General features: G+C 42.9%; 1 protein-coding gene across 1 annotated transcript in view; it reads left to right on the forward strand.

The window, feature by feature from the left end:
- The first annotated feature begins 4,058 nt into the window (after window positions 1-4,058).
- Window positions 4,059-16,870, forward strand: part of GUCY1B1 (guanylate cyclase 1 soluble subunit beta 1) — a 48,407-nt gene continuing 35,595 nt past the window's right edge. The window contains exons 1-2 of the mRNA XM_083457339.1: window positions 4,059-4,213; window positions 4,805-4,878. Coding sequence (XP_083313465.1) covers window positions 4,211-4,213; window positions 4,805-4,878 — 77 coding nt within the window. The 5' untranslated portion in view covers window positions 4,059-4,210. The remainder of the gene's footprint in view (window positions 4,214-4,804; window positions 4,879-16,870) is intronic.

Genomic DNA, 16,870 nt, shown 5'->3' on the forward strand with positions numbered 1-16,870 from the left:
AGGTTCTCCTGAATTAAAGACTGCTCTGATGATACAATTCACTATTATTATTGAATTATTAATCACCTTCTAAAGCAGTATCTCAAGGTGATTTATACATCAAATAATTATAAAGAGTTAAAAGCACAAAAGCAAAGCTTTTGAAACAAGACTAAAACCCTAACAAGTGGACACTTGTGGTAGACCCATTTATCTAGCTGGGAAAGCCAGTTGGGACAAAAATTGCTTTCTGAAAATGCAGATAATATCTTGACAGCAATGTTGTTCCACAGTGGGCAGGGGCAGCCACACTAAAAGCCCTGCTCTGAGTTACAGCGGAGCAGGCTGCTGAGATCTTCAGAACTTGCAGGATGAACTCTTCTGCAGACTGCAAAGATGTCTAAGACAGGGGTCAGCAAACTTTTTCAGCAGGGGGCCGGTCCACTGTCCCTCAGACCTTGTGGGGAGCCGGACTATATTTTGGAAAAAAGAAAGATGCAAGAGTACCATGAGCCCCAGTGGCTGCTTCCCTGTGTCTTGCGAGCGGCAGGGGCTGGCGGTGGTGGTGGAGGTACGATGAATGGCACGCAAAAGGGCTCCAGAGAGGGGCTGCTTAAAATGGCAGCTGCTCAAGCGCTGCTGCTGCTGGCACCAACAAAGCCCAGCCCCCTTCCTCCTCTAGGCAGGGCAGAGAGAAGCCAGGAGGAGGGAGGGAGGAGGTGCCGCTGCCGCTGTGTGAGGGAGAGGGAAAGAACACGCGTGCTGACAATCCATGCGGCAATTCCCTGACTGTCTGTGTGCCGGATCCAGAAGGCAATTGGGCCTGATCTGGCCCACGGACCTTAGTTTGCCGACCCATGGTATAACAAGAGATAAGACAGTCTCTCAAGTAACCTGGTCCCGAGCTGCATAGGGACTTACATGTGAGTACCAACACTCTGAAGTTGGCCTGGGTGTTTTTTGCAGGGTGTTATTTGCTGGTGTTAGTGTGGCCCCATATGCAACCTACCCACTGTGCTCTGTGTCAGCTGCAGCCTCTGGAGCAAGACCTGCCTGCCCAGGAGGAAAACTGAGGCAGCTGCCATGGGGGCCCCCTGCCATCTCCACCACCAGCAGAGAAATGGTGGTGGCAGTTTCTGGGGAGGTCTTCCCCAAATCTCACCAAAATCTTGTGAGATTTGGGGAAGATCTCACCAGAACCCATTGTCATCGCTGCCACTTTGCCACTGTGCAACCCAGGTAAGGAAGGCTGCAGAGGAAGCAGGGTGGCAGGGGAGCATCACCTTCCTGTTTTGCCTCAGGTGGCAAAAAGGGACGTGCAGCCTCTGCTCTGGACCTTCCCCAAGGCTAACCCCATATAGAGTGCATTGCAGTAATCCAAATATGAGGTTCACAATGCGTGGAAAACTGTGGTTAAGTTATCCTGGTCCAGGAATGTCTACAGTTGTCTTACCAACTGAAGTTGGAAAAAGGAGCTCCTAACTGCCAAGGTGCGCAACAATGGGAAAGGGTGAGGGGCTAAAAACATGTATTGCAATGAATCTGATTATAATTGTACTACCTGTTTATAGGAAGCTGTTTGCAATAAAATATACTTGTCTTATAGCCCAGTCCTTTGCACGGTGACTCTGAAATAAGTACTGATGAATTACATACAGCTTACTTCTAAGTACGTGCACATAGGATTAGGTTGAAATCCCATGCTCACACCCTTAGAAGTTAAGTCCTAGTTGCATCAGTGGGTCTTATTTCTGAGTGGATCTGGATTATTCTTTAATTGTCAAACACATTTCCTCCAGGTAAGTCACACTGAATTATGATCACCATATAACTTAACCATTTCTAAAATTTGCTTTATCCAGCAAATGTCCAGAAACATTGTCTTTAAACCCCCTCCCTGCTGATCTAATTCAATAATTCCTCCACATTGTTCTACTGTTAAATCTATTATTTCTATATACGAATATAAGTTAAAGCATGGTTAAGTGCACACCAGGATATAACAAACTCAATTAGAAATTTGAATAGTGCAGATTCAGATAATGATGGTTACTAGATGGGTCTGCTGATCTTCTGAAAACAGCACATAGTAATTGCCTCTGACTGAATCTAATATATTTCACAATCCATCTTTTCTCATTCTGCCTGCATAGCTCTGGGTGGGTCAGCAGTGTTAATCACTACAATCTGCATGCAAGTCCAATATTCAAAGCACACGCTCACATGTCTTTGAATTCCTGCTACTGCACTTGACCATTCTGACCTTTATCCACTACATTTGAACACCAGAAGGCACCAGTTTGGATCACTTCCCTATTGGTACGTTTCCTGCCAAGAGAAGAGTTTATTTAACCTTCATTTCCCAGTAATCATGATGGCCTCTTGCGGGTATGTATTGCAAGAAAACAGTAATTAATTCCTTTCCTTAAGAGTCTGTCTTGGGTAATGAGCATCCTGTTTTTCATTGTCTCAATTTTCATTTTTATTTTAAATCTTCTTATAAGGGGGAGTTTAAGAAAGTATTTTTAATAACCATGGCAGTTTTTGGCCCTCTCCCCACTTATAGAAGCCTAGTTTTAGAATTGCTAGCTATTACCTCCAGTTTTTGATGGCCAATTTAATGATTACACTGTAATCATTCCTTTTCACATAGGAAGAATCTTGGCCAGTTTTGCTCTTTAAGCTCCAACTATCCAGCTGCAATACTGCCACTGGTTTATTATTAATATTAGTTCCAATACAGCTTTTCTTCTGGAATTGTTTTTGGGTTGTTTTTTTTAAGTCAGTATCTTCAGAGCCTGAGGAAGGATTTGGGCAGAAAGCTTATAAACTGTACTTTCATAATGTTTGTTTGGAGATGGGGGTACCACATCAGCACCACTGATGAAGATGTGGAATTGGAAAGATACAGATACACAGTTTATTGAAAGGACTGGAGTATGGGCAATAGCAGGGCCAGCCTGTCCATGTGGCAGAGTGAGGCAGCTGCCTCACGCAGAAAATTCTGAGGGGTGGAAAGTGGCTAGAAATGTGTGCCATGTGGTCTGCCCTGCAGCCTCTAAGCCAGCTTGCTGCCCTAAGGGTGTGGTGGAGGCCTCAGTTCCATCACCATTAACTACCAGTCTAGTTTCTAGTTAGATTCTGTGCAGAGAATGGGGAATGCACCATCTTGCCCTTCACATCAGGCAGAAAAATAGCTTGGGCCGCTGCTGGACAACTTTGCCAGAATCCACACCTCAATTGTTCTAAGGAAATCTGGAAAATAACACTTGACTAGTGGGTTTAGAGGAGTGACAGTTCTCAGCGCAGCCAAGGTGACCTTTGGGTAATTATTTTGGAATCATTATTATCATCTTCATCATAGGAACAGCGAAAATCCTAAATGGAGTTACAAGCTGTGAAAATGCAGACAGAGAGGACAGTTGAAACAAAACAAAATAAACAAAATAAAAATTCCTTCCAGTAGCACCTTAGAGACCATCTAAGTTAGTTATTGGTATGAGCTTTCGCGTGCATGCACGCTTCTTCAGATAGAGAGGATAGTTACCACTCTTCCGAAATACAAAGGGGGCTCTAGAAAAGGCTTAATAACAGCGCGCGAATGATGAGCCAAAATGCTGAAGCCTGTGGGAACGCGAAGAGCAATCGTGCCTGTTAAATATTTACCATGCAAGTCTCAGAAAAGCCACTGACTAGAAAGGTGAGTCGATGTATTAATCAAAGTAAAGCAAACAGGTGAGCAAGTCCCTGGGAAGCAGCCAAAAGAGAGATGGAGAGAGGGAGAGGAATCTGGCCCTGGGCGCACACGCACATCTCTCAGGATAACTTCAGGGCAGCCTGGTTTGCATCAGCTGAAGCGTCTCCTTCGTCCCCCCCCCCCCCATTGTCAAGGCAATCACGTCTCTGCCTCCGGTGTCGCCTCTCCCAGCACTGTCGCCACCCGCCCGCATCACCCTGCCTACCCCATCATTCGCCACCCCCTCCCCTTCCCCCCTCCCACCCCGGCAGCATCCGAATTCCCTCCTCTGCTTCCGATTGGAAGCCACCCTCCGGGCCGCCGTCGCGATTGGCTGCGTTCGGGTGACACTCAAGAGGGCGCATCGAGGGAGGCCGGCGCGAGAAGCCGCTGCTCGCCTGCTCGCCGCCGTCCTCGTCTTCCTCCTCGCCTGCCTATATCCCCGCGCGGAGCTGCTGCTGCTGCTGAGGCGGCGTCACCGCTCCGGCAGGCGCGATGGTGAGTGCGAGGCGAGAGGCAGATGCACCATAGGCTGCCGGGTCGCCTTTATTCGGGGAGTGGGGGGCCGGGAAGCGGCTATTCTGACAGGGATGGGAAGGGAAGGATGCGCGATAAGGAGCGCGGCGCAGGGGACGGGAATAGCTTCGGAGTGCGAAGCGGGTCGCGAGCGGGGAGATGCGGCCGCAGTTGGGGCTCCCCCACAGCCGCGCGCTTTTCTTTCCTGCGCGCAGTCCACCTGGAAGAGGGACGGGGGTGTGAAGGGGGCATATTGCCACTCCGCTCCTTTCCCTTGCAGAGGAAGTACCCGGGTTGGTACCCATCTCCAACCCCCCCCCCTTGGCTTTGTGGTTTTGCCTGAAGCTAGGCGCTCCTGTAGGCACCATCCACCTGGAGCAGGTGAAACGGGGGGGGGGGGAGGCGGGGGAGGGAATAATCGCTGCCATCCCTACCTTTCTTCCCCGTTTCCCGAACCCAACCCGGATTCGTCCCCGTGTTTCCACGCACAAGCACATCATAAGCTTCGCCCCCTTTGCGCATTTGAGAGCCTTCCACCAACGCGGCTTTCCCGCTTTCCCCCCTCTTTGGCAGTACGGATTCGTCAATCACGCTCTGGAGCTTCTGGTGATTCGGAATTACGGCCCCGAGGTCTGGGAGGATATCAAGTAAGTGGGCGCCTCCTTCACCTGCCCGAAGGGCGCGCGCGCCGGGTCCCCTCTCCTTCTTCCCGCGCCCTGTGAGGGAACGGCGCGACCTTTCCCGCCGCCTTCTTCCTCGCCGGGTTCCCACGCTCCGAAGGGGCCCCGGCAGGAGGCCGAGGGAGGGAAGCCTCTCCCGGGGGAGAGAGAGAACGAGACGAAGGGCCAGCAGGGCGGCCCTGGTCTCCCGGGTCCTCGCAGCCGGCAGCGGGCCCGTGGGAAGAGGCGAAGCCAGCCGACTCCACGAGGCCCGGCTCCGCAGCTGGTGAGAAAACGAAGTGGGCCGCGAGGAGGAGGAGGAGCAGGAGGCCTGTGGATTTCCCACGGCGGCTGCCTTCCAGGAGATGAGACGCCTCGCCTTGGCCACCAGACCGCAGGGCAGGCCCCACGCTGTGCTCGGTTGGAAGGGACCCCCAGAGTCGTCTAGTCCAACGCCGTGCAATGCAGGAATCTCAGCTAAAGTATCCATGACAGTATCCATCTCATTTACACCTGAGAAGGAAAATATGCCTTGAAAAGTCACAGTAAACTCATACCTTACTTGTCAAAAACACAGGAAAGGGCATAAACACAAGGATTGCAGGGTCTCTGGAACTCTTCTTGAAGTTTTTCAAAGCAAAACGGGGAGCCGTATTTGCATGTGTTTAAAAAGGAGGGGCTTCCGTTGTTTAATATGCACACAAAAAAGAGTTTGGGAGAATCTGAAAGCTTAATGTTTTTTGAGTTGGTTCCGATCGTGATTATTATCTTACTGTGGGCTCTTCATAGAACTGGCCTGTAAATTATTCTTCAGCAACCTCTCTGATTTCACGCATGTTTTGTGAGTGTTGGAAGATTAGCACCAAGACAATATAAGCATATAAGAGGATGCTTTTCAATCAAATCCAGATTCCCTTCAATGTAGATTGCACAGTTCACAGAAATTGAAAAGGGCTTTTAAATGTGAGATGAGTAATTGAAAGCATGAGTTTGCTATGCATATACAGTATAAGGGTGAAGAGGTATTCTTGTGCTATATGCATTATGCTATCTGCACAGCCTTGCAGATTTGTTCTCTGTATTAATTCCCAAGAATTATCTCTATTTCCCCATTACTGAATTTAAAACAAAAACACCTCTTTGACATCATTCAGAAGCATATACTGAAACAGTGAACAAATATGGAATTTTGGAGCACACTGTCATCAGTATGCTGATGGCATACAGCTCTACATCTCCATAACATCTGACTCAGAGGCTGTGAAAGCTCTGGGTTGGTGTCTAAACGCAATGGTGGAATGGATGAGGGCCAATAAACTGCTTGAATTTTGCGAACATGGAGGCTCTTTCAATGGGTGGTTCCCATGTCCAGCAAGTTACCTGTTCCAGATACTGACTACTTTTTTATTCCATCAGCCTCATGCAGACAATTAAGAATACATTTTCCCCACCATGGTTAGTTGATTTCTGAATTTAATTTTTCACATGATATTTATTGTATGGTTTTATGTAAAGTTGTTATAAACTGCTCTGAATTTTTTTATGAATAGTGATACAGAAATAGTTTTATAAATAAACACGTAATCTTTATTTCACACACACATGCATCTAGCTTCTCAGAATCACCATTAATAAGTGCCTTTGGCCATGTGCAGAATGCATGTCTAATACCAGTCAGCCACTAGACCACAGTCAGTCCAGGGGGCCAACCTTGCTTTACAAATATATCAGCTTACTTTAAATATCATGCAGGGAAAGTGTGTCAAAGAGAAGAACTTAAGTGATACATCCTCTCCCAAATCTACTCTGCTCACATTCACTTTTTTTTTCATCCAAAGGGATGGAAAAGACGAATGGAAGAGCAATTACGCCATCCCAGTGCTTTTATTGCCTTCCCAGAATCTCAGCAGACTCCATTTATCAATCATGATCCTGCAAGAGAGTAGCAAGGGGTGAAGAGAGAAAGCTTTTTTAAAAAAAAGCCAATAGAAAGTGCTATTCCTATTCCCATACAGTTCCATACATACTAACGTTTGTAGCAGAAAAATGTACAGTGGTACCTCTGGTTGCGAATGGGATCCATTCCAGAGGTTTGGTTGCATCCCGAGGAATTCGCAACCAGAGGACCACTTCTACGCATGCGTGCAGTGTGGTTTAGTGCTTCTGCGCATGTGCGCTGCAAAACCCAGTAAAATACTTCTGGGTTTGCCACATTCGCATCCCGAAGTTTACGTATCCATAGGGATACGTAAGCGGAGGTACGACTGTAGTTCTTCTCAATCTGAAATCATTCTGATCCTCAGAATGTGCTGCTTTCAATCAAAATTGAGCTAGAGCCTGCTGGCAACAAGGGTGATGTGGTTACTTGATATACATTTTATAGCGCTTCCCTTGATTAGATTATCCATGCCTTTTCCTTGTTACACATACCGCCGGTAAACGAAGAAGGAACTGGTGATTGCAGTCTTGGTATAGGTCCACCCACAATATCTTGGTTTATGCCCACCAAAAATGCCTTTGGCCCATCTCCCAATGCTGAGACCCATTGCCTTAATTTGTTTTCAAATGGACCTACTGTGGGGCAATCTGCAGTGAGCTTTTATTTTCAGAATGAAACTCATTTCTCAGTATGTGCATTTCAGGGGCAAACTATGCAAGATTGTGTGTGGACTATGTAGAAAAAAACAAGCACCCAGTCTCCATTGAGTCTAGAAAAAACCATATGTATGCAGCCTCATGTCCTCCTGTTTCAGTTCCATCAAATGACTGCTTCTACTTGCAGAGGTTCTTCAGAAGAGGGGAAAGAATAGGTGGATGCTGCTCCATCACATGCTTCCCTGATTCTACCAAGCTTGCCCATGATTTGCATGGTGATCAAGTTGGGATCCTTGCTTCCTAAAGTCAGACTGCTCACATGCTCCTTCATAAAGCACAGTTGCAATCTATCAAAAATTGTCAGGCCCCTGGCACTAAAGGTGAGATGAAAGAGAAGGAATTATGGAGAGAAGATGGAAGGATTTTGCCAGATTGTGCAGGAGGCTGGACAAGAGCAAAAGAAACACACTGTCTTTATTATTTATTATATTTAATAGCATTTATATACTATTTACTGTGCCCCTCTTTCCCACATGTCCCTTTGGCAGACAAGGCAAATTATTTCTCTTGTGATATCATAGCACCTATGTATTCTTGTAGCTGTGAGCAGTGTGCTGAATAAGCACCTTTGAGAGATTATTTCCCCCCCTACAGTAAGTGAACTATACTGTCTCTAACTCTTGTACTCTCATTTTCCTGACGTGAATTGTAATGGTAATGAAGTAGTGTGTATGGCTTTAATTCCTGCCAAGAACTGACATGTTTCTGATATATACTTCATTTTTCTTAACTAAATTTGAGCTAAGCCTGGTATAAATTAGATTTAATTATGCTACCTTAATTCTTGGAGGGAATGCATAGAGATGTCCATTTGGCTATAGCTGAATGTAGTCATTACAGTTGATAATATGATAATATTTTCAACTGGTTAAGTCTGTCATTAGCATAAGAAATAACAATACAATCCTATGTATGTTTTCTCTGAAGTAACATTAATTCAGTGGGGCTTTCTTCCAGGTAGATGTGTAGCCTAGATTTCATTAAAATTCACAAAATAATGCAGTTTTCAGGCTTCAGACATGACCAACCACAAGAACATACACAATATTGACACTAACAAAGAGTTCCCCCCCAAGGCAGAAATAAAACATTGTACTTAAAAAAACCCCCTATAATAGCCACTCCTTATACATCATGTTCAAACTGACTAAGATGTTTGTTTCAGGGTTTCCCCTCCAGAAGTCCAACATGACTGTCTGCTTTACCCTCAGTTAGGGCTTACATCATGGTACCAGAGTTACTTACCTAGAAATTACAATAAATCAAGAATTTTAGCTCTCTGTGCACACAGATAGAGGGATACACATACACACAAACACAGACACACACAACAGATGATGATACCAAATTTTATTTCATATTGAATGTCTGTAGCCAAGTTGCAGCTTAGTTAAGGTAAAGGTACCCCTGCCCGTACGGGCCAGTCTTGACAGACTCTAGGGTTGTGCGCCCATCTCACTCAAGAGGCTGGGGGCCAGCGCTGTCCGGAGACACTTCCAGGTCAGTGGCCAGCGTGACATTGCTGCTCTGGCGAGCCAGAGCTGCACACGGAAACGCCGTTTACCTTCCCGCTAGTAAGCGGTCCCTATTTATCTACTTGCACCCGGTAGTGCTTTCGAACTGCTAGGTTGGCAGGCGCTGGGACCGAGCAACGGGAGCGCACACCGCTGCGGGGATTCGAACCGCTGACCTTTCGATCAGCAAGCCCTAGGCGCTGAGGCTTTTACCCACAGCGCCACCCGCGTCCCTGCAGCTTAGTTAGTTTTTATCAATTAGGAAATTTAATTTGTACTCTCACTCTGTCTCTTAGCCTTAATGGTCTCTCTCAAATTTCCATTTAGTGATGGGAGAAACCCCACAAAGTAGAAATGATTCTTCATGCAACTATTAAATATTCAGGACTCAAAAGTCAAGTCACAGTCTAGAGCAGGGGTAGTCAACCTTTTTATACCTACCACCCACTAATGCATCTTTCTTGATGGTAAAATTTCCTTACCGCCCACCAATGCTTGATGGAAGGAGGATTCAGCTTGTGCTGTAGTACCCCCTACCGCCCACCTAGAATCCTGAAACACCCACTAGTGGGTAGTAGGGACCAGGTTGACAACTCCTGGTCTAAAGGTTCCCTGGCCCATTGTCCTCAAGAGCTGGAAAGTCATTTGGTCTTGATAGTGCCATTACTTGTGCATATGGAGTCCAAAAGCACATCTGATTTACTAGCAATAGGATCCCATTTCCAAGATGGCTGTCTCTGTATGGAATTCCAGGCCAGGAATAACTTCAGTATTCTCCAGATTCATTCTTTGTTCTTTTTCTTCTGCCTGAACACATTCTGTAATTAAGAACTCTGATGGCTTCTTCTAGACTTGATCTTGCTGCAAATATATTTTTATTTCTCTTATTCATAAAAAATTATACACCACTTGATTGCCAGCCCCCCTCAAACCTTTTCCATGATGTAAAATCATATTTTTAAAAGAAGGAATATCAGTGTATCTCTGTCTTTGAAGTGTTGCATATGGACGTTCATGACAAAACTGCATTTATTTATATCTTCATATTTATAGTCCACCTGATCTCACTGCATCAGGATGTAGCTGGATCAAAGGCTAGAATTTCTCCTAGAATTTTCTAGCTGGACATAGCCATAGTCAAGAAGTGCCACATCAAGATCAAAGGCATGCAAGCAAAGGTCCAGAAAACAGATTAAATCCAGATGTGTGAAACCACAGAACAACCCTTCTGCCAAGAAACGTTCTCAGAAAGGAAGGCTGGAAATAGTGGAGACATAGCAATCAAGTTTGGCTAGAGCAGTAGCATCCAGGGTTGAGTTTCATAACAGAATCCCTGAAGATTTCGTTTGATTTGGTACTTCTCTTTTTGACCATGAAACATGGCCAGCAAAGAGATCCCATCTTGTCCTAACTAGCTTTTTTTTAGTAAGCTATCTTCACATGTTCCTTCCCCTGCTATGTCTATATGTCAGACAACTTAAAATATAGTTAAACCAGGAACTGACTAACTTAGATCCATTAATTTCAGTGTGTCTACTCTATGTAGAACTTAGTTGGATATAACTATCTGAAAGTCCTATTCAGATAATTAGTTTGCATGTATTCAAAGAACACATTAAAGGAGAGCAGGGCTGCATGCACCAGCCCTGTCAAATACATTTAATCCTGTTGGTAGTTCCACTTCTGAATGCACAAAGATGTGAAGGAGGATTCTAACCATGTTCAAAATCATCACGTGAATGTTGGGAGTGAAGCAGATGGAATTTTTTTTGGGGGGGGGGGCAGAGCATGCGTCCCTTGCATGTGTTATTTGAACATGAGTAGACCTAATACTTTGGTAGTGCTAAACTCATCATACTCAGGAATGGCCCTGATTCCATGTAGATTCTAGGGCTGTTGCATATTTGGTACCCGTATCTGTTATTTTTAGCCTAAAGTTGCAGAATAGTGCACGCTGCTTACTTGGCACCAGTTGAGACTAGCTTAATTTACCACTTAGCGTAATACAGTGGTACCTTGGTTTAAGAACAGCTTAGTTTATGAACAACTTGGATTAAGAACACTGAAAACCCGGAAGTAGGTCTTCGGTTTGTGAACTTTGCCGTGGAAACAGAACATGTTCCTCTTCCTGTTGAGTGTGTTCCAGTTGTAAATTGAGTCCCCCGCTGCTATGGAAAAGGACGCCTTGGTTTAAGAACGGTCTTCCGGAACGGATTAAGTTCGTAAACTAAGGTACCACTATATGTTGAATTTTGTTTTCATGCCTTTTTAAGTGATAAGGGCAAGCAATCAATTCTCTTCATTAAAAAATAAATCTGACCACAGTGAAAATGTAATGGTAATAAAAAGTGATTTAGCATCCTCTCTTGCTCACTTCCCAAAATAACAGAGATATGTATGATGGGATCTTTGTAGCTTGTTAAAGTACAGTTGTTGTATTTAGCCTTTAGGAACTTGGGGAAATTTGCCCAGCTATAATAGTCTGTAGGTTTAGGCTTCTATACATAGAAAACTTTTTGCTTCTGCTGAAAATGCAAAAGAGTTCTGTGCTTAGATTTTCCAAGTCTTGCTAACACAACTGTGTTTTGTACAAACCTCAGCAATATGTAGATGACAAGGTGATGCTCTGCAGTAAGATGTGCAATTGGGGGTTTGTGTGAAGGCTTGAGAACTTTCTTACACAACGTGTCTCAAACGTTTTAGAAGCACACAGAAATTGACAGAAGCATAGCTGTCAACTTTCCCCTCTTTTAAAGGGAGATTCCCTTATTCCGAACAGGATTTCTCACAAGAAAAGGGAAAAGTTGGCAGCTATGCAGAAGTGTGACAGCATATCCAATTCCTATTTACTAGAGTATACTCATCTGTATGCTGCAGCAATCTCCAAACTATGGAGGAAATACAACAGTGTTTATCAACCAATGGAGCAGACATTGTTGGTGGAATGGATTCCTGCCAGCGTATCCCCTGCAATCTTCTCCAGAGGGTTGGGGGAGTGATTGGCTGTAGAGGTAGGAGAAGTCCCATTACACAAGTGAAAGTTTGCTCTTCCACTCAGTTGTGTGAATGCTTTCTTATAGTAAATTGCAAACACATGGGGAAGAATTTGTATCAGAACCCTCACATGGGAGTCGGAAGTTTAGCCTTCAGGCCCCCATTGTTGTCCAAATTGGATTGGGCTCCCTGCATTTGCAATTTATTTGCATGGGAAGAAGGTCCATTTTCTTGTGACTGGCATCTTGCATATTTGATAATTCAAAGATACTAAAGGATACTAAAAAGATACAAAAACTATCCAATTTCTGATGTTTATAATATTGTTACAATTCTCATTTACAAAGGGGTATTTTTGGTGGGACTATAGAAGTCACTGTGTTTCAGCTGAAATTTTAAAGAACTGCTCCATTTACTACTACCCAGCATAATTTATCTGCACGCACTGGGAGAGTGAGTAGGATTTTTGCCTGTAGTCTTTTACTTTGTGCCCAACTTAAATGGAGTTTTAATGGCTATGAATAATCCATCCAGAATACATCAATAGAACAATTCATTTCTTCTCTATGGCAGAAAGAAAGTAGATTTAAATTGCATTTCATTGTAGCAGTTAGCTATAAAAGATGAAAATGTATATCTAGGTTCAATATAATACATATTTTTGCTCTTTGGAAAAGAATATTACCTGTGGTCTTCCTTGACTTGTAATTATTTTTACTAAACAGGTATATTAACTAATCAGTCATGTTCATAATGACTAGAAAAGTTGCTAGGGTGTAACAAAGGAGCCACATTTTCTGATTCCTCAGCAATAAAAGATTGATTAAATTAATGTGGTTAATTCCATTTTTAAACTTTTAATATTTTAAATATTTAAACTTTAAACATTTAAAGATGTGCACTGCAACCCTATATATGTCTATTCAGAGCTAAGCACCATTGATTTCAGTGAGACTTACAGGTAAGTGTGTATAGGATTGCAGTCTTAAAGAGCTCAGTTGATACCACCAGTCATTGGGTTCTTTCTGAACCATGTTCAGAGGTTCAAAATTCTTTGTAGAATCACAATGTGTAAAAACTAACAGCAAGGGCAGGGGGGAAAGTCCTCTTTCACTCCATGTTGGTACATGAAATTTAAATAGCTGAGTTGGACTTGGGGAGGACTGCATTTAAGTTCTATACTTTTTCACAACAGGTGATGTATCCTATGCGGCATCACTATTATTATTGTTCTTTAACACTGATATGAAGCAGGTGGGAGAGATCATTCAGAAATTTGGAATGTGGTATCAGTATGCTGATGACACCAAGTATTTTGGTTGCTGTCTTGATCCAGAAGCATTATTGGTAGTTCTAAGCCAGTACCTGAAGGCTATGATCAGATGAAAACTGAACCAGAGAACATACAGTTGCTGATAGCTTCCATTATGTAATATTAATGTGTTCAGCATTATATTAACATGCAGTTTTGAAGAGGTTGGGTTGCCCGTTCTGGATGGGTCACACTGCCCTAGAAGCATCAAATTCATTCACATTTTAGAAGTGCTTGTTGACCCCATTCTGCTTCTGGATGTCTGTAACAAAGAGTGCTTTTAAGCAGCTGAGCTTTATTTGCTTGCTGCACCTGACTTGATCCTGTAGCACAAGAAACTTGCTATAAATACCCACAGTTTGGCAACCTCCTGTATTTTCACTATAAGAGAACTCTCGATGGGCTACAAGCCATGTACTCAATGGCTATCTAGCTTTTAACTGGTACAGACTGCAAAGAGCTGTGCTTGCTTGGCTTAATTAGCTACTAGTGAGCATCTGTTAAGGTTAAGGTGTTAAACTTTACATTTATCTATCTAATCAGTCTTACCCACTAGCATATTAATAGGGGATATTTTGCCAACTATCCAGTTCTTGCAGTTTATCATGGGCACAGAATGAATTGATGGATTCATGGAGTTGTCTCTCCCACAGATCAGGATCCCCTCCCCCTATTTTCCCACCACTGGATATATATATATTTAAAGAGTTTGCATTCAATACTTGGGAATTTATACAGGAATAGAAACTGTACAAATAAATTCTTAGGTAGCATTACTAGATTTTAAAGCATGTAGCTAACAAGGTGAATATTTTTCCATTCCTATCACTTGATTTATTAATTTCATATAATTTATATATGTCTTTTAACTAGAAATCCCAAAACAGTATACAGCAATAGCAGTTTGAGATAACCTATATATACACAGCTGGTCTCTTGTTCATAGCAGCATTTATGAAGCTCTGAATCAGGACAGTGGTTCAATGAAATTTGGGATGAAAACACTCTTGCCCAGAAAGGGGTGCATGAGATTGAAAGGTTTACCTACCTGCAGCCTCTCAAAACTTCCTTTTAGCACATTAAAAGAAACTTTTTAAAAACATGTTTGTTTTGGTTCAGGCATGGTAATTCATTCTTTAATCATGGTAAACTGAACGTTTTATATCATTGTTCAACACCTTCCCCCGCTCCTTAATAAAAAAAAATTCACAATTCCCTACATGTTATACACTATCGTAAGATATTGGTGTAGGGAAACAGCTTCATTGGTTGAATATTTTCAATCACCAATAATTAAAATAAATATTCAACACAAAGCCTTGCTATGAACCTGTGTGTTTTGTTGGATGAATTTTTTCCAAGTGTCACTTTGCATTTTTCTGATATTGAAAAAGATAAAATACACCATGTGGCAAGAAGGCATCCTTTAGAAAATGGAAATCTTGTCCAAATGAGGAGAACAAAAAGGAACACAAAGTTTGGCAAAAGAAATGCAAGTAGACAATAAGGGAATATAAACTAAAAATTGAGGAGCACGTTGCTAAAACAAAGACCACAGAAACAAGAAATCTTTACTTGCATTAGTAGCAGTAGACTGACTAGGAAAACAGTTCCATCTTGGGTTGATATGGAATTGAAAGTTAGCTGAAGAAATGTAAGTAGATTGCAAGAAGTTGAATGGATTCTTGCATGCCTCTGTCTTCACACTGGAAGATGACTTTCAGAGGAAGAGAGTCTAAGGGGCTGAGGCAAATGATGGTTACAATAGATGGAAATTATAGGCCTTAAAAGACAAAACAGACAAACTGCTGGGGCCAGATGGTATCTACCCAGGAGTTCTTAAAGAAGTCAAATGTGAAATTGCTGATCTTCTAACAAAAAATTGTAGCTTGTTCATAAGATCAGCTTCTATACCTGAAAACTAGAAGGGACCTCAGAAATTACAGGCCAATTAAATGTTCTATGATTCTATGATTCTAAATGCCCCTTTCAGGAAAACTGCTGAAAAGTATTGTATTAACAAAGACAAAACTCTCAAACATATCTTGCTGAAGTCCTTTCTTGGTAACCTATTAGAGTTCTTTGATACTGTCAACCAGCATATAGATAGAGGTGATCCACTTCACATCATCTGCTTAGACTTTCAAATACACACACACACACACACACACACACAGTACCTTACCAAAGATTTCCTGAGTTAGCTTAGCAGTTGTGGAATAAGAGGAGAGGCTATCCTTTAGCTCAGTAACTGGTTAAGAAATAGGAAGCAGAGAGTAAAAATAAATGGGCAGTTTTCCTAGTTGGAAAGATTATTGTAGAAAGTGGAGTCACCCAAGGGTGGATACTGGGACTTGTTCATAAATGATTTAGAGTTAGGGGTGAGCAGTGAGGTAGAAAATTTGCTTAGGGTGGATTAAACCAAAAGGGGCTGTGAAGAGCTTCAAAAAGATTCTTCTGACTGAAAGTAAGCAAGTTTAAAGTGCTGCACACTTGGACAAAAAAAGAGAGAGAGAGAGCTAAATTTTCAATGCTCATTAAAATTTGGTGGTGTTGGACCAAGAATGAGACTTTGGGTCATAGTGAAGAGCTCAATAAAAATGTCAACCTAGTGTGCCACAGGTGTGAAAAAGGCAAATTGCATGCTCAGAATAATGAAGAAAGGGGTTGAAAATAAAATGCCCGCATCATGATGCCATTATACAAATCTGTTGTGTGATTGCACTTGGAATACTGTGTACAGTTCTGGTTGCTTCACCTCAGAAAGGATCTTGGCAGTGTTGGGAAATAGCAACAAAAATGAGCAAGGGAACAGAGCACCTTCCCTGTGAGAAAAGGCAGCATCATTGGGGGGGGGGCGCGTTAATTTAGAGAAAAGGAGTGTAAGATGAGTCATGAAAGAGTGTGTATGCATGGTGGAGCAAGTGGACAGAGAAGTTTTTTATCTCTCATAACTCTAGAACCTGGGGACATCCAATAAAGCTGAATGTTAGAAGAGTCAGGACAGATGAAAGAAAGTGCTTCTTCATGCAGTGTGTACAAAACTATAGAATTTACTCCTACAAGAGGTAGTGATGGACACCAGCTTAATGGCTCTAAAAGGTTAGACAAATTCATGGATAATTAAGGCTACCAATGCCTATTATCCACAACGGTGAGCTTCTACCTCAAATGTTAGAGGGAGTGTGCTTCTGAAAACCAGTTGCTAGGAACCACTGGTGGAGAAAGTGCAGTTGCCCTCAGGCCCTGGTTTTGCACTTCTCATTGGCTTCTGGTTGACCACAGCAGGAACAGGGGGCTGGGCCAGATGGGCCATTGGCTTCATCACCAGGCTCTTCCTATATTCACCATGTTTGCAGACTGATTACTATTATTACAGAAGAGTCATAAATATTTTTTGTTTAATGAAGCATTCTTTTAAATTAATTTGTTTTATAAAGGAAGCTAATGTGTGTTTGGAATATTAACACACAGTTTATTTTATATGTTACATCTGATTTTTTTA

Source organism: Podarcis tiliguerta (genome assembly GCF_965153285.1).
Source record: "Podarcis tiliguerta genome assembly, chromosome: 9".
Classification (NCBI taxonomy): Eukaryota; Metazoa; Chordata; class Lepidosauria; order Squamata; family Lacertidae; genus Podarcis; species Podarcis tiliguerta.